At 44.0% G+C, this 18,831-nt stretch overlaps 1 protein-coding gene across 2 annotated transcripts in view; it reads left to right on the top strand.

The window, feature by feature from the left end:
• The window catches only part of RNF149 (ring finger protein 149), a 93,401-nt gene extending 75,012 nt beyond the window's left edge, over positions 1 to 18,389 (top strand). For both annotated transcript variants that reach the window (XM_069204413.1, XM_069204411.1), the window contains 3 exons: positions 6,269 to 6,365; positions 9,939 to 10,131; positions 17,639 to 18,389. In XM_069204413.1, coding sequence (XP_069060514.1) covers positions 6,269 to 6,365; positions 9,939 to 10,131; positions 17,639 to 17,706 — 358 coding nt within the window. In that variant the 3' untranslated portion in view covers positions 17,707 to 18,389. The remainder of the gene's footprint in view (positions 1 to 6,268; positions 6,366 to 9,938; positions 10,132 to 17,638) is intronic.
• Positions 18,390 to 18,831: the final 442 nt, after the last annotated feature.

Below are 18,831 nucleotides of genomic sequence, written 5' to 3'. Positions count from 1 at the left end.
ACGTGATACTTAATGAGAGTAATTCACTCCCAGAGTTAAGAAATGTGAAAATCAGTTAGTGCCGGCTATGATCGGGTTCTTGTACAGCGCGCCCTTGCCCGGAGTTTGGCCTTGAAGCCCTTGCCCGGAGTTTGGCCTTGAAGCCCTTCAGGTTGGCTTGTCAGGTTCTTGCCAAAAGCACCACGTTTACTGTAGGCCGAGGCCGATTCACCAGTGCGTAGCACCGAAGGTGTGTTGTTTGGGTTTCAGAGGGGAATTAATATATTTATCTATTACTCTGCCCCTTGGATGTGACCAGATCAGCGACCCGCTGTACAGCTTTTGGAGCTGCGCTGGTTGAGAAAGTGTTTCGCTGGCGCTTCTGAAATCTGCCCTTGTTTGTTGCCTTGTACATCGCTTCGTTGTCCTACGGCCAAGGCTAGCCCCCGGGCCGCGGAGCACTGTGTTCTAGTGCAGAGGGGGGGTCGAGATAAACACAGGAAGCACATCATATTCTGCAGGATTCGGACTGTACCACCTTTAACCGGCAAAAATACAGCCTGCGCCTCAAGGACAGTTGCTACAGTGATCCGATCGGTTGTGTGTGAAAAACTTGTGCAACTTGTCTTGTGAGTACAGAGCTACATTGCAGCAACACGAAGCATCCACTCGCACAAGATGTGGTGCAACTCAGACTGGTAGATGGCAGCATGCCCTGTTCAAGTCAGTTGTTGGACTTGCATGATCGCATTGAAGTGCAGTCAGCCAGCTGGTTTGTAATGCTGGGTCACCCTACTGTTGCCGTGACCTTCGCTGGTTTGTAATGCTGGGTCACCCTACTGTTGCAGTGACCTTCGCTGATTTGTAATGCTGGGTCACCCTACTGTTGCAGTGACCTTCGCTGGTTTGTAATGCTGGGTCACCCTACTGTTGCCGTGACCTTCGCTGGTTTGTAATGCTGGGTCACCCTACTGTTGCAGTGACCTCCGGTGGTTTGTAATGCTGGGTCACCCTACTGTTGCAGTGACCTTCGCTGGTTTGTAATGCTGGGTCACCCTACTGTTGCCGTGACCTCCGGTGGTTTGTAATGCTGGGTCACCCTACTGTTGCAGTGACCTTCGCTGGTTTGTAATGCTGGGTCACCCTACTGTTGCCGTGACCTTCGCTGGTTTGTAATGCTGGGTCACCCTACTGTTGCCGTGACCTTAGCTGGTTTGTAATGCTGGGTCACCCTACTGTTGCCGTGACCTTAGCTGGTTTGTAATGCTGGGTCACCCTACTGTTGCCGTGACCTTCGCTGGTTTGTAATGCTGGGTCACCCTACTGTTGCCGTGACCTTCGCTGGTTTGTAATACTGGGTGACCCTACTGTTGCAGTGACCTTCGGTGGTTTGTAATGCTGGGTCACCCTACTGTTGCCGTGACCTTAGCTGGTTTGTAATGCTGGGTCACCCTACTGTTGCCGTGACTGTCGCTGGTTTGTAATGCTGGGTGACCCTACTGTTGCCGTGACCTTCGGTGGTTTGTAGTGCTGGGTCACCCTACTGTTGCCGTGACCCTCGCTGGTTTGTAATGCTGGGTCACCCTACTGTTGCCGTGACCTTAGCTGGTTTGTAATGCTGGGTCACCCTACTGTTGCCGTGACCTTCGCTGGTTTGTAATGCTGGGTCACCCTACTGTTGCCGTGACCTTCGGTGGTTTGTAATGCTGGGTCACCCTACTGTTGCCGTGACCTTCGCTGGTTTGTAATGCTGGGTCACCCTACTGTTGCCGTGACCCTCGCTGGTTTGTAATGCTGGGTCACCCTACTGTTGCAGTGACCTTCGGTGGTTTGTAATGCTGGGTCACCCTACTGTTGCCGTGACCCTCGCTGGTTTGTAATGCTGGGTCACCCTACTGTTGCCGTGACCTTCGGTGGTTTGTAATGCTGGGTCACCCTACTGTTGCCGTGACCTTCGCTGGTTTGTAATGCTGGGTCACCCTACTGTTGCCGTGACCTTCGCTGGTTTGTAATGCTGGGTCACCCTACTGTTGCCGTGACCTTCGCTGGTTTGTAATGCTGGGTCACCCTACTGTTGCCGTGACCTTCGATGGTTTGTAATGCTGGGTCACCCTACTGTTGCCGTGACCTTCGCTGGTTTGTAATGCTGGGTCACCCTACTGTTGCAGTGACCTTCGCTGGTTTGTAATGCTGGGTCACCCTACTGTTGCCGTGACCTTCGCTGGTTTGTAATGCTGGGTCACCCTACTGTTGCAGTGACCTTCGGTAGGTTCCTTTCGTCTCGGATAGACTGGCAAACAATCTCTGGGGGAGGCCACTGGCAGAGTGTTATTCATCAGTAATAATTTATTTCAGATATCTAGCAAAAGCAGCAGTGACCGGATGCCACCTAGTTCCTGCCTCCGGTATTAGGATGTGGCCAGCACAATTCTGGCAGAATTTTATAAACAGTGAACTTTGTCTCTTGCCAAAGCTGGATTAGCTATCTCAGTATCCCAGTTGCTTGTGAGGAAGCACAAGCAGCTTTGAGAGTATTAAGCATGCTGCAGCCCATTGGCTACAAGGAGGCGATGTTTCGCTTTATGCAACATATCAGTTTGTAAATGTATTTTCTATGTGTTCATAGTTCATAAAATACTTTGGCAATGACATCTTAAACATCTACGGAAAAATGAGGGGGGTCGGGGTGAGGAAGAAAATATAGTTTGCAAGTAGTCTCCATTTCTTAAAATTTATACCCATGGCCCCAACCTAGCAGTAGTCTTGTTGAATTTTGGTAAAAGCGCAGCTGTGGAGTTTTCGACACTTACTACACAATCCTCCTCATTTTTTCAGGAAAGGATCTCAAACCTCTGTCCTTTGGCAAGAAAATAATGGGAGGAAGGGAGCAGTGGCTGCGGTGTGCAGGTTACAAGGAACATTCACATGACAATCTGTAAACCACACTGTCCCCCGACCTTCTTCTTGGTTGACTGTACCCCAGCGTCGAGGCAGATGTAGTTATCTATGTCTTGATTTTGGGGTATACTTTTGTCATGTGCGGCAGTGGTGTTTAGCTCGTCTCGAGGAATGAGTACATCATGTCGCAGAAGTAAATTTTTACTCTCTGTCTGAATCTGAACAAACGTTCCCGTGTTCTTGTGAAGTCCGCTTCTCTTGGCACCTGTTTTGTGCTTCTGGCAATGTTAAAATCGTCTTTTTTTTTTTTTTTGTCCTGGTCTTCTTTACATTCTTTCGGCTTGGACACCACACACAAACCGACAGTGGTAGTGTTGAACAAACATCTTCCTATGACCCTGAAGGCAGGTTTTAATTAGTTGCACATTTTCTCATCTGTGGTGAGGCCAGCATTTCCACTGTAGTTTGTTCACAGTTTACTTTTGCTTAGCATGGCCAGTTTTCTCCACTAGTTGATAGCAGCTGTGTGATCTCCCCGATTCTCGCTTGCTGATGGGCTCAGGGCAGACAGAAATGTTTGAGAGAGCCACGAGACACATGAGGCAGAGCTTGCACAGCAATCCTTCTATCAATGACAGTTCTGGTGACTTTGTGCAGAAATGCCATTTCAAACTTATCACAGCCATTGATGAGGATGCTTTTCTCAGAGGGGTTCTTGATCCAGGGACAATGAGAGGCCAGTAGTGTCCTGTCGAGGGTTCTGAGGGTACATGCTAGGAGCTTGTGTAATCCGTATAGGGTTTTAGCCAGGCAGCTCTAAGACTCGGCCAGAGGAAGTGTCAGAAAATGGCATTTACTATGAAGAAAGCCTTTATTGCCATCAGCATTTAGAGAACAACCCAGATGGGTGAGCAGCTTGATTCTCCCAGACTGCGCGTTCATCATGTTTTTCTGTGACTGAAATATGATGCAGTGAACTCCATTGACTTGTTATGGATAAAGTACGTGCTGGCGTAGGCCAATCAGCTCAGCCCCTAGTCTGCCCCAAGTGTCACGCGCACCTCTTGTGAGAAAGCCACTTATTTCCCAACCGTGCACTGCTTGTGCTTGGTGCTGATGTGGAGTAGACCGCCTTTATTCCACTCCCACCATGGCTCTTATGGAAACTTTCAAAGCAGTCGCTTCATGTTTCGTGGAGATAATCTGCGGATTTATCTTTGCATGGCTTTTTACATATTAATGAAGAAACCAGCTATCATCTTCTCTACAAAATCGTTTTTTTTTAGGGAACTTATTGGAGAAAGCTGTCTTGACCTGACTAGAATATTTTCTAAGGGAAGATGGATTCTTGGATGGCACGCAGTTTACTCTGAAGCTTAAATTTTGGTTTTGCCTCCGAGCGGGACACTATCTCAGTCCTTTGAATCAGTACTCTGCGGCCTGTGATAATGATCATGAGGTGCTGCTGTGGCATTCGGTGGCCACGCAACTACCTGGGGACCACTTTGCAACAGGCGGCTGTTTTACTTTTGCTTTATATAGTTCTGTTCTTACCCCGGACCCTTTTTATGTTCTACAAAGAACACTAAACAGTGTCTGCCAAAGTCCGTCCTTACAATGTCTTACTCATTGGAAGAAATGTGAATGTCTGAAAGGGTTGAAGCCGTGTAACTGGAACAGAGACAATATAAGGAAATAAATATGGTGGGGTCCATGAGCACTGAGTCCTTGTGTAACCTGTGGCTGTAGCTGCGCTTTAGGTCCTGAAGGGGTCTTTACACGCCCCCTGCTATTGTATACGTTACGTCACTGGAAGTGTCATTGGGCGACATGCTGATGACACCCTCCGCTGTTTAATTCCAAGGTGACCCTGAAATGTTCTATTGGTTCTCTGACCCTCGCTTGGCCAAAGTGGCCAATGGAGTAGAGGCTTGCATTTAAGTGAAGCATGGACAAGGTGGAACTTGTAATTGTGGCTTCTGCAAGTCTCTTGGGACTACAGGAGTGTGAGTCGCTATCAAAGTGCACCCCGCCAATTGTGACGTACCTAGACAACATTTTACCACAGTTTGGGCATGGGCGCATACATGACTACTGAGGCTTTTTCGCTCTGACGAATTTTGGGAGATGGAGTTCTCTCTTCTCACTTCCAAGCATGTTATCACATCTTGAATGCTGAGTTCACTATATGCAAAGCTTGCGGTATGTTTCACACACAAGTACAAGGTAAGGGCCATTGATGCAGCTTTAATAATGAAACTTGTCCCTTGCTTCAGGTGCCCAAAACCCCATCTTGCATGACTTGCAGTGGTTCTCGTTGTTCTTCAGCATGACATTTTTATGGACTTTCTAACCTTAGACGTGTAATGGTCCTCTATTTGCATGTGACAAATTAACAGCTTTTTTTACCATAAGGCACCTTGAGTATGCAGGCCTCGCCAGACTTGGGGTATCGCACCCATCTCTGTGAGGCCAAGTGTTGTCATAGGTCAAACCTGGCGTTATAGAAAAACCGTTAAGGTTTTTTTGATGGCTTCAAAATCGATGTGGATGTGAACTATCCAAAATTCCTCACTTTGCGAAACTGAGTTGTGTAGATCATTCTGAGTTTTCATAGCTCATCTTGTTATTTCTTCGGCGTTGTGTGCATCATGAGAGCATCTTTAAGCAGGCATATGAGTTATAGTTCATGTTATGATTGCTACCACAGTCCTCCCTCTTTGTAACTCTGTCGAAGACCGGTGTCAGTGCAAACTAATTCAGTGATGTACAGTGGCGTAACACAGGCTTCTGCGGCATAGGAGGCTTGGGGGAGTGAAAGCCGCCCTTGAGGGGCCTGGCGCCCCCATTCAGCCGATGGCCAGTGCATATTTGGAAGAAATGGGAGGCTCTTGGCCCCTCATCACATTTGCACAGGGCCCCATCATTTTGTGTTATACCACTGGTGGTATAGATCTCTTTTTACAGCTCCGAACGAATGATCCAGCTCGCTGACGTTTGTTACCAATGGCATCTAGGCACTAGATAGCTTCTGCAGCAGAGTCCTTTAATCGTTGGTCTGTCTCAACAGTGATGCAGAGCATTCCATCCTAGATTTAGTTTCAATGTGAACATAATTTGAGGCTCTGCAAATTTTTAAAAGCCTTGTTTTATACCACATTTATTTCTGTTTGAACAATACGAAAGAGACACAGACACTCCTAATAAATCGACAGGAGTGCGATTTTGTAGTAGGCTTGAACGCCCAGCCTTCCTTGCCTGCAGGTGTATCCGCACCATAGTCATTGTTTACCGTTGATGTTTAGTTTAACCTTAAGAGCTGAATATTAAACTAGATGCTGGCAGATTTTTGATTAACATATTTTAATAAACTCTTCTTTGTTTTTCCTAGGCATATTTTCCATCGAGTGTGCATTGACCCGTGGCTGCTTGAACACAGAACTTGTCCAATGTGTAAATTGGATGTTATCAAAGCACTTGGGTTTTGGGTAGGTATAATGCATTCGCTTCTGCGTATGCAGCAAAGAGAGAACCACATGATGTGCGCGAAGGCTTGTGGATTGTCGGAGCTCCATGAAAAGAGGCAATAGCGGTAGAAAGACTTCTTTTCCATCATGCAGTGTGTTCTCAGTGGAGCAAGTTCTTTAAAATCATGATAGAGTCAGAAAGATGGTAGCGCGTGCCCCTCTGCTGTGACCCATTTAACGTGGATCACGTGGCATAATACTGCATGACATAAAAATACGGAAACCATTGGAATCACCTGTGTAGGTTATTATGACTAGTTGGTGATTTTATCATTTCGGCCTTTTTTATGTTCTGCAGCACCACCTGTTTTAATTATAGCGTCACTTGCATTACTGCATGTTCATATCAAATACTGTAGAGGAGTGTCTTCCTCTGTTGTAAAATAGCTGTTTGTGCGCTATCTGGCTGTGTGTACTCATTGCTCCCAATTTATCTTTGCTACTTCCATTTCTTTGTTGCTGTGTTATGCGGATTTTTAGAATGCACGATCACCCAGGAGGGAATCCTGGCACTGAGCAGGTGTGGAGTGTACGCACACCTAGAGCTTAGTGTGATTGCTTGAAAAGCGAGGCCATCAGCTTCTTGTGTAATTCAAGAATCGAGGCGGAGGCTCTTGCGTGTAGCAGCAGGTCCTTCCACACTTTAGGAGCAATGTAGGAGCAGGCTCGACTGCCAGACCTGGTTTTCGGTATGTGTGGGATTTGTGGAAGTGGGTGTCTGGATGAGCTGAGCTGTCTGGAAGTTTGTGAAAACAGATATGATTGTTGACGTATGCTGGTCGAGTGTTATATAGAGCCTTCAAAGTGTTGGTAAGAAGTTTGAATTGCGGGGGGGGGGCATGTTGAATTTGCTGCTGATTATCCTAATGTTCTTGGCATGGGTGGTGGAGATGGGTGTCCGTCCTGGCTCTATCGGCCACCAGGTGGAGTCTCTCAGTGATGTGGTTTTCCTTAAGATCACAATTGTGGTCTTGTCGGTGTTCAGCTTTAGACAGCTGGTCTTCATCCAGTGGGAAGTTTCAGCCTTTGGAAATGTGCATTTACTTTCTTGCTGTTTGAGGTTGGTGGGCACATTTCTAAACGTTTTTATTTCCATAATTCAAGCAAAGTTGGAATCAAATATGTTTTATGTGTGAGTATTCTGCTACCATGCTATATAGGGGTTCAAGGCTGACACGGTTACCTATGTATGTGAAATAATATACTGAATATTTTATTTTCATACATTTACATTAGCTTGATCCCTCCTGCAATAGTCATGTGGTCCTAGGGCTAGATAACTGCTAACTGTGCAAAAACATTTTTTTGGCTGTCCATTAAATAGAAGTGTACACCTCACACAATCAATATTATTAAATTGAAGCCAGTGAAGCTTATGTCAACATTGTGATTTGACATTACATTTTCTATGTGTCAGTAAACAATGCTGACCCAAGCTGTATAGCCTGCAGTTTATGAAGATTGTGTTTTTATGACCAAGATTAAGATGGACTAATGCTAGCAGTTTTCACAAAATGTCCTTTTTATGTATTTTAACTGAGCTAAGTACAGTAAAGAAAACAGAAAGATGGCAAGACTCTTGAACTGTTCATTCATGCCTATGAGCAAATCTTCGGGGGAGAGAGAGACTCGCTGCCAGGCCTCTGCCACAGGTCGCACCCTGCTCCTGTTTCCCCGCACTTGCTGTCACAGCCCTTAGGGTACGGCTTTTGGCCACACGTGACCAATCCTCCCCCTGAGCCTGAAGCCATACTCGGTATGGTCGCCTTCTGTGCAGAGCCTCCCTGTTCTCCAACGCTCAAAAAAGCCCTCGGAGCACACTCTTGGAAGACGATGGGGCGAGGTGGACAAGAACAGCCACTCAGATAACTGTGAATATCCTTGATGCCTTATGATTTGGCTGTTTGTTTCTTTTTTCCTTACTTTTCAGATTCAAATAGCGGCCTTTTCTGTATTTGAGGTGGTGGTTTAGGCCCCCCCACTTGTCCTCCTGATTTACTTTCTACATTTTTTTTCTTCTCTGTGTGTTTAAATCGTTGTGAGGCTAAAAGTGGAGACTCAAATGGCTGATCTTTCCCTTATGAAGGTCTGATTTAACAGCACAGCTTTCTGTGTGACCTGTTGTTACTGGTGCTTTTTTGACTGCATCTAGAGGAGGATCGCACTCTCACTTCATGTCATTGGCTATTTGGTGCATCATTCAGCCTTCCTAGAAGTGCTTCCATTTCAAAAGTATATTCAATCAATATACTGTATGTCACATTCAAATATTAATCTGCTAGACACATTTGATAGCCAAAAACATATTTTTTGCTACTTTTTTCGCAGCAATGTCAACGTCAGTAAGGCTGGCTTCTATGCGATAAATGGCATCCATTCAACACACGTAAATAGCATTTGTGAATGTCTTTGTCTATATATCGAAGTACATTAAAGCCAGACATGTTGGTTTTGCCACTGCTTGTTTTTTTTTTCCTACCTCAGCAGAGTATTTTTGATTCTCCCACCATTTGCTGTGTCTGATAGTGCGGTAAAGCGGGTCATGATATCCCTCCTGCCCCCCTTGTGTCTTTATTTTTTGTATTTATTATACCTTGTCTTGCCGTTAATGGATTGTGTTATATAGGAGCATGGTGGGTTGCCTGGAGGTGTACAAGGAAAAATTGAAGCACGTGCTGGTGTTGGCGTTCAGACGATTTTGATTTTTAGCACTGATACTTCCAATTAGACATATTATATCTCCGCCTTAACTACAAATTGCACTTTCTTTCTCTGTAATTTCATTTAGAATCATGACGTCCAAAGCTGCTTGTTTCTTGTATACTTTGTTAATAAGTAAAATATACAGAAATGCAAAACAAGAGAAGCCTCTGAAAATACTTTTGTTGACTTGAAGTCTTCTACGGCCTGCTACAAAACAATATAAAAAATCTGAAACGTTTACTTAAAGATGAGGTAAAGGGCTATTTTGTAGGTTGGGCGAAATTTTAATTATGCTGGCAAAATTCTTAAATTTTTGTGTTACCTGAAATTTCTCAAAATTTCACATTACATGATTTTGCACATTTTTTTTTTTTACCTGACCGCACATGTTGGTTAAAGTCTTGTGTTATACCAGTGGATACTGGATTTCGTAGAAAATATCTCACAAAGAGCTATTTTCTATTTAAACCAGCCTCCTACTGTTAACTCACAAAATATTTAATGCAAGATGCACATTTGGATGAAAAACAAATGATGTGATACCAGCAAGCCACATATGGCTAGAACTGTGTAATTTTTTTGAATTTTAATGGATTTACACAAAAATCTGGAAGAAATAATTACGCAATCTCTCCCACCCCTAAAATTTAAAATCTAAAGTGTAGTAGTATTCTCTAGTGATAGTAAGCTTGCCTAACCATACCCCTGGTTAAAAAAAGATGTCTACTCAATGCTAATTAAAGTTGAACATGATTACCCGTGCCACATGGAGGCTGAGAATGCTATGCATAAGTGGCAGTGTTTAAGTAACCCTTCCTTATCATTTTTAAGGTGGATGCTGAAGACACGCTTGACATTGCTGTTCCAGATTCTATGGCTGGCAGCGTGTCAGCTGGCAGTTTGAGCATCACTCAGGAGGATAACAGGAGCGAAGTAAACAACTTACCATCTTCGTCTACTGAGGAATCTGTAGAGCATTGCAACAGCCCAAAGGAGGATGCCGGAGAGACAACAGCCTTACTTGGTAAACATTCCTTTAACCTTGTAAAATGAGGTCTGGAGTAACATAACATGTTATCTACATGTTAGTTATTTACTTAGTGCATATAAAATGTGATCTCATAAGTCTAAGTGTGGGATGCTGTTGTACGGCCTTCTGCACAGTTAAATGTTACCACTTTCCAGGCATACACATATAAAGAAGACCACTGCTCCTTGTTTCACTTGAAATTTCACATATACACAACACGTTGGACCCCAGACAGGACCAGAACAGTGAAAATACCTCTTACAACCAAATTATTCACTTTTTTTTTTTTTAAACAGATGGAGGAAAGCGACCAGATTAGGCTCAGTTGGGTTGCCTAATTGTGGCCCTCCAGGAGGAAGTGGGTGTACTTGCTTAGTGTATTATACATAGAACTGTCTAAATTATGCATTTATGCAGGCTAAGTTATCATTTGAAAGAAAAGGCATTTTTAAATTGTAAACCAGATACTTGGTGAACTCCTGTTCATCTAGATGACCCACGAAGGACAATCCATACTAGATGACTTTAGTGCTCTTGTAGTGAAGCATGGAACAATTGGCACTTGGGAGCAATTTCTATGTCCTCATTTATGTGTGGGGCACTGGCATTTAAGTGGAACTCTAAAATCAATGAGGTGCAAATGTGGTATCCTCCTGACAGCCAGTTGATTTTGTTTCATTCAGAATGTCAACTGCCGACCAGCACTTTTGAACATCGTCATTTTTGTACTCCGGGATATACACAACAATCAGCCCATTCCATAATATCTTGGCAATCACTCTTTTGCTTGTATACATTGGTAGACCACACTTTGAAATACCACCTTCACATGGTGGCACAAAGCTGATTTCTCATCAACAGATTTTTAACCCCTAGCGAAATTTAAGTTGTGAACTAAACAGTGTTTTGTTTTTGGTTTAAAAGCCAGACAGGGGCTGAAAAAAGTCTAAATATTTTAGAGTGGAGTGAAGGTATACGGGTTGTTGTTAAATGACTTAGAAAATCCTTCTAGGAGAGCCAGTGTAGATTTCTTAAAAACAGAGTGATAGTGGTATGGCCACACAGACTAAAGTCAGAAAAACACCTGACTACTAAAGCAACCACCTTCATTGGTGCAAATGAGTGTTTATGTGCTTCCATCGGTAGAATGATTCATTGCACTTGATTTATGCTTTTGTGGAGTGTGAGAATTTAGGCTGTTGGTTGACTAGGGTGTGAGCCCCGGTCCAACAACAGCCACAATCCCTTGCAGGGTGAACCACAAAAAGTCACTAAATTAACACAAACAGTAATAAAGTGTAAAGATATCACCAGAAAATTTCCAAACCAATTTTGAAAAATAGTATACATTTCAATACATCATGTGGCACCAAAACGACAAAAATCCAATAAGTAGAAATGGAGCTATGAATTTTTAAAATTTAAGGTTTAAAATAGTGCCTAAAAGATAAAAGTGCCAACAACGGATATCTGGTCACTTTTAGCACCACAACCAAGGGTCCAGGAGTATGAAGACCTCTTGGGGGTTCCTGACTCAATCTGGGTAGGTAAAGGTGCGGCTTTAAGATGGTGGGAGCCTGTTATGTCCCTGTAGCTCTGAACAGGAAGCCAGCAATCTAGCCTTTGGAGTCACTTCTGGAAGTCCTGGGTGCAAGTGAAGATACAGGGCTCACAGCAGGGCTGGCATCTTGAGGGTTCAAGGAAGGCACCAGGCAGAAAAGCAGTCCTTCCAGTTATAGCAGCAGAGTGCACTGTAGGACACAGCAGCAGATAGTCCTCTTAGAGTCCTTCCACAGGTCCAGTAGTGAACTGAAGAGTGGGTCAGAGAGCCCTATTTCATACATTGGTGCCCTCCTAGGTAGTGGAAGAAGCTTATTGAAAGGTTCTTTGAAGTTCTGAGAGTTTCTTGCCTCCCGTGCCCTGGATCCAACCTAGCTGCTGGGACAACACAGAGTCATTAGGCCTATTGTGAGGCGATGGGGCATAGCCAATTCAGGTGCAAATGGGGCTGTGCTTAGCTACTGTGCACCATCAAGCCAGTTAATGGCCCATTGAGGCTCAGCTGATCACACTATTGTGTGACTGTCTGGTAGAAATTCACAAAGTCTATCTGTCAGCTACCCCAGGTCATGTGACCTAAGACAGGCTGCAGACACCAATGGCTAGGGGCAGGAAAATGCCAACTGTCTAACAGTAGCATTTTCAAAACTGTAATGATAAATCTGACATTACCATTAAAGAGGGCTTATCTTTACCATCTCATAGGTACCAAACATGATATATCTACCTCCTCACATTTAGGACTTACAGTTTGACTGTAATAAGGAATCCCCAATGTGATCTTATGGGAGGGGTACCAGGACACACAAACATTAAAAGTACTTTTCCAGCCTTTTCATTACACAGAACCCTGCCCTATGTGCTTCCTAGGGCCTACCTTAGGGGTGACTCATATGTAATAAAAGGGGAACTTAAGGCTTGGCAAGAGGTTTTAGATGGCAAGTTGACAGGCAGTGGGACACTGCATTCAGGCTGCAATGGCAGGCCTGGGACATGTTTTAAGGTGCTACTTAAGTGGATGTAAGTGGATGGCACAATAGCTGTGTGAGAAAGGGCCTCTTTTGACATGGGTAGCCCCCATTTTTGCCTGGTATTTGATGTGGTTTCAAAGTTGTTAGTGCCAAGGGCCCCTGATAACCAAGTTCCCTGGTCCTGATCTGTTTCCCAAAATTGTTGTGATGGCACAATTTAAACACATTTAAGTGCCCCTATAAGTCCCTAGTAAATGATACTAAGGTGCCCAGTGCACGAGGTACTTAAGGATAGGCCCCTGAGGACAACAGCACAGATTGTGTCACCCTCGGGGACCATGCATCCAAGTGCACCCAGTACTGCCATTGCAGGCTGAATGTCCTGGTGCAATCCCAAAATGCAAAACTGACTTGGTACACTGAGTGCCCTGTCCATTACACACTGCCTCCCACTACATCCTGCACGTAGTATAGGCAAGTCACCCCTCTAGCAGGCCTTCCAGCTCTAAGGCAGGGTGCACTATACTGCATGTGTGGGCATAGATGCTTGAGCAATATGCCCCTACTGTTCCCTGCCAATCCTGGGACATGGTAAGTGAACAAATCAGCCATTTTACATGCATGTGCTGGACACTGGTCAGTACAGGTTTCACAGGCATATGATGGCCACTGCACCCTGGGTTGTTTATCAAACAACTCCGGATGATGCATCCAAACTGGTACCAGTATTGGATTCATTGCAAATTCAACCCAGGGGCCACCCTAGAGGTGCCTCCTGCAAAAGCTAACTACCCTGGCATTGTTGCTGGCCGATCACAACCAGCCTGCCACCACCAGACAGGATTCTGGAACCCTGGGGTGAGAGCCTGTGCTCTCTTGGTCCAGAAAACAAAGCCCTTCCTGGAAGTGTTACACCTCCTCCTCCTCCAGGAAAGTGCACAGCCCTGCCTATGAGCTTTAAAGGGCTTTCCGCCCTTAAAACTCGACCCCCAGCCGGGCTGCTAGCCCCGTTGCAGACCCCCACGTTTGGCGGGAGGAACAGCGGGAAAATGCACAAAGGTCAGGAGGAGTGACCACCCCCAGCTTGCACCACTCCTAAGGTGTTGCATGGGAGGTGACCCCTACATTTTATTTTCCTCCTGCATGGTAGGGAAAGAGCCAATCGGGGAGAGGGAAGTGACCTCTGCCCACAGGAAGTGGTCACTTAGTGGGTGTAGCCACCCTAAGGTAGATGACCCATTGGTCACGCCACAAAATGCACTATTTAGTGCGCACCCCTAGACCTGCAGATCAGATTCCAAGGACACCAGAAGGCCAACAACAAAGAAGACTGAGAATCGAGAAATGCATTCCTGCTACACAAAGAAAAAGGCACCAAACCCTGCCTGCTGCACCCAGGACAGTCACCACTGAGGGGTTGCTTGGACATCGGAAGGACTCTTAAATATCCCCACTCTGCTGAAAATCGCCGAAGATCTCCCTCCAGAATGAAGGCATCACTCTTTTGCAACAAGACCAGTGAAGTCCAGTTCACTGACTGGCTGCTGACCAAGGAACCAGACGCCGCAGCCAGACCAAATTTCACCTGACGGACCCAGAGGAGAGACCCTGCAAGTGTGCCAAGTATGGTGGCACTGTGCCCGCCAGTGGCTGAGCCATGCAATAGCCTGGGGTACTGATTACTCAGTGTCGGACATCAAGAAGAAAAGTCCACACCGGACTCCAAAGGATGAGGAGGAAGCACCAGTCGAGGGACTTCAGAAACTACCAGAACACCCCCCCACCACACAGGGTGGCCCTGCTGACCTGCAAGCAACCCTCAAAGTTACTTAAAACATACCTACCTGATTTTGATGATCTTTGGTCTTGAAAACATTTATAAAAATCTGAAGTATTTTTGTAACTGGGTCTCAAGTTATTCCTTTGAGTGTGTGTCTTACTTTATTAGATCTGTGATTGCAACAAACGCTTTGCATGTCTCCAAGATTGGCCTACCTGCTCGACCAAGCTACCCTAAAAATTAGAACATTAGGTGGTATAGCTTTTGCCTCTGTAAACCAACGCGTGGTTTCATGGACTCTCTGCACAGTGTGCCTGATTTTGCACACTACATAGAGAGCCAGCCTCCTGCAAAGTGCTGCAGGCCCACTGTTTGCACTTAATTTACAAGCCTTGGATATTTGGTTTACCACCCTACTGGGGCTTGCACTTAAATTAAATATGCCAATCAAACCATAGATAGGGGAGTAAGTACAAGCACTTTGTGTACTTTACCACTGTTAACCAGTGCTAGGGTCCTAAGGGCAACAGAAGCAAAAATCCAGCAAACATAGGAGGAGTGATGCAAAAAGTGTTGGACTGACCCTTGAAGAGATGGCCATTTCCAACATGGATAATTTAGCTCTGATACATTAGGCTGCTGGGCAGGAAGGGGGAGCTTACAGAACACATTCCTGTCCACAGGGGTGTGCTCCAAGGATGCATTCCAGTTCCTATCCTCTTCTCTCTTTACATTAATCATGTCATTGAGACTTTGCTGGATTGTACACGACTCCCCTGCTTAAGCCCTACATTTTGCAGAGGATACTTTATTAACAGGAACATCCTAGGAATTTACAGAACCTTTTGGCCAAGTGTAAAGCCTTATGAGATTTTTAAAGGGCTTGAAAATAAATTTACAAAAGAATATTAGTCCGCATAAGTCTATTAGGGGGAGTATTAGTTCAGGGTCTAGCCATCTGGAAAAGGTGGAAAGATTTGTATATATACGAATCAAACCTGATAGCAGGTTACCTTGGATTCCTCACATTGCGAAGGGTAGGTCCATACCACAGCACAGGGCTGCAGCAGTGCTAAAATGACAACGTGCAACAATTTCATAATATTTATCTCCAGTGTTGGAGGCTTACAAAGTTAGGGTGCAAGTTGCTGCTCTCTACAGAGTAAAGATGTGGAGCTTTGAAAAAGCTAAGGTGTTAATCTGTAAAAGCGAATGATCTTGTCAGATCTCTCCTTAGTTTACCTCAAAGTACCCCCTTGATACCTTTATATTTGACATGGCTCTAAAGAAAGTTGAACATTTTGCAGCTCTGAGACCCTTATTACTTTGGCTCAGATTATGGACAATTGGTGAATTAACCCCTTACAGGGACAGTTTAATTGAAATTATGCACCTTGATACACTGGTCACTCTTCTCCTGGCTCTGACATGTTTGTTTCTGGCTAGGTGTGTTGGGATGTTGGGATTAGGTGAATTAGGGTTGAATCCTGTTTCTATTTTTCCGGCTACCAAAGCCTTATATAATATCTATTTTGGAACCATGTAGTAGATTTGTTGCACCAGAGTGTTACTAATGGGAGATTAATGACAACATTTTTAGACCCTCAAAGCTTTCCTTTGTTGGAGACATTTATGGATGAATTACAGCCTCGCCAATCAAAAAAAAAAAACCTTCCTTAAAAATTTCACTTTGGCACTTTGTAAATCAAAAGCTTCACCTTAAGGTGGAAAGGCTGCTCTGATGATAGCAGCATATGCTCTTTATGTAATAATCATGCTATTGAAAACATGGAGCATGTGTTATTCTTCTGGTCAGCGTATGATCTAGCAAGGAGATGGATCGCTAGCCAAACTCCGAATAGCCATAACTTGGTTGAGTGCAGTCCCTCCTGGATATGCCAACTGGCTCAGGAATATGACTGAATGGGCCCCCTCAGCAGAAGAAGTACGAATGAAACATGTCAGCAGGGATGACAAAATAGAGAAAGACTCCCTACCCTGGACAGCCATGCTCACTGATCTGAGGGAGCCTTCCATGGATGCACCCACTGGACCACTCACTAACACGGTCATGATCAAAGTGATAGATAACCATGCCCTGCCATTGTTATGTGTACTATTCCTGATTTATATCAACTGTGACACTTTGCACAGGAGCTGGGAGGGTGTTGATATGATCTTATTGAAGAGATACTTGACCTACCTGCATTATGTTTCTGCATACGGCATTGTTACTGCTTGCCCTATCAGCGATCTCAAAACCCCATCAAGGTCAGTTTAAAAAAAAAAAAAAAGGTGGATTTGCCCTTTGTGCCTCAGTTTAGGCTTCTGGCAGTTTTTGTCTTCCTTTAGAGGGTTTAAGTCGGATACACCTCCCTGTATTGTGTTTTGCTTAGGAGTTTTATGTATTGTGTTTGGTTAATTGGGAAGCACGTTGATCTTGTTGTGTTTTTTTTTAATTTTTATTTTTTTAATATTTTGTGTAATGAATTATTGTTTTTGCCATGTACTAGTTTCGAATAAGTGTCCATCTTTTCATTATACACATGCACTTCTATTATGAAATTAGTCATTTTAGACTTGTTTTGTGTATTTTTGTATTGTGGTTTTTATGTATGTTTTATGGGGTGTCACCCCGAAATAAAGTTTTCTGAATGAATGATTTAATTTCCAGAGTTACATAGGGAGAAAAACATCTGCTTTACTTTTCGTAAGGCCGTCTGTATTGAACTTTAGATGGTGTGAGGAAGTGTGGCCTGAGGAAGTTCAATTACATAGAATTTGGAATACTTTTTAGGCATGGTTTAGGATTAAGGATGTGGCATAGGTGATAATGATCGTGTTATTTTGAGCTTCATACGGATATTGTTGAATGTACACACCTACCTCCGCCATCATCCCACTCATCTGATCCATGAACATGGTGAGCAATGTCTGGGGACAAAGTAGAGTGGTGCTTGGTATTTGACTGCCCGGTCATTGACGGTATACCCAAGTCTCACCAGCCATTTATTATTGCTAAGGTATGAGATGAACCAACACAGGACAGTGCACTTGAATCTGAGTATGGAGGATGCTGACGTTATTTACTCAACAATCCAAATAAAAAGTCCAGTATGGGACATTGGTCTCGGAAAATGTCTTTGCATTTTTTTCGAGGTATTTACTTGTTATTTTTCTTTTCTTTCAGATGGCGATGGCACCAGTAGCGGGCATGAAGATCATGTAGCCTGCATTGGCAGTTTCAGTTCTCACTGATCGGCGTCACACACAAATAAGACATTGAAATGGACTAGAGTAATTTTATTTTTTTATTTTATTAGCCCACATTAATTTCTGCGTGGTCTATACAAACACAGAAATTGTGGGAGATTTGTACCTTTTGAACTTTTTTCTAGGTCCTGTTCCACAAGAGCTAACTATTAATGAGATTTTAAATGAAAAAAAAAAAGACTGTTCCTTCAAGTTGTTCGTATGAAAATGTACCTTTTGTGGCTTAAATCGCCATGATGTTGGTGTGAAGATGAGGAACAGGAAGAGTTTGCAAGACAGAAATGGATACACTCTGTGGACCTGATGCTTTTGCCTGATTCGCTGGGCGAGTTGAAACAAGGAGAGAGCCTGGTTCTTGTGAGGTGCTGTGATGTACTGGAGGAATACCGCCTGGGACATTGAGCTCGGCTGCCAGACTACAGAGCTTCTCATTGAGCACACTTTTTGGAGCACAACAAGGCACCAAGAAGGCATCCTTTGACTTTATTTAACGCAGCGGAAGCTCCACTTGCCTTTTCTTGACAAGGTTGTGCAAGGTGTAAATGGATTCTAAACGGGCTAGACCCATTTAGGCACAGAAACCTGTTTTTATGTTCACATGTAGCATGTATTTAAAGCTGAAAGGCCGGATTTTATTGTACATAAAAAAAATAAAATTAATATTTTGATCTTTTTGTAATTTGCAAATATTTTAAGTCAAAAACAGTGTTTACATATATTGGGCAGATACGTGGACACAGAGTTTAGTGTGTCATTTTAACAGCAGTTAGTTTTCAAGGATAAGTTGCGTTTATTACAGTGGTAGTATCTGTTCATTTTTAAGGTTTCTTCACAACTTGGCTATACGTGGAAGTACTTTTTAGGTATTGCAGTAATTAGCCTGTACTTACTGTCAATAGCATGACGATTAGGTTGCTTCAGGCCAACCCCTTCAGGTATTGGTTACTTCGGAAAAGTTTTGAATACATAACAACCCAATACACCACAAATAGCCTTGGGTAAATATGGCACATGGGTTCTTTGAGTACTCATTCTACAAAATATGATTTGACTACTGGTCACAATTTGACCCATTGCTCAATAAATAATGCAAATTACACGTGAAATGCC

This window comes from Pleurodeles waltl, chromosome 8 (assembly GCF_031143425.1).
Source record: "Pleurodeles waltl isolate 20211129_DDA chromosome 8, aPleWal1.hap1.20221129, whole genome shotgun sequence".
Classification (NCBI taxonomy): domain Eukaryota; kingdom Metazoa; phylum Chordata; class Amphibia; order Caudata; family Salamandridae; genus Pleurodeles; species Pleurodeles waltl.
The sequence above is the reverse complement of the archived record's forward strand: the minus strand, read 5'-3'. Positions and strand labels throughout refer to the sequence as shown.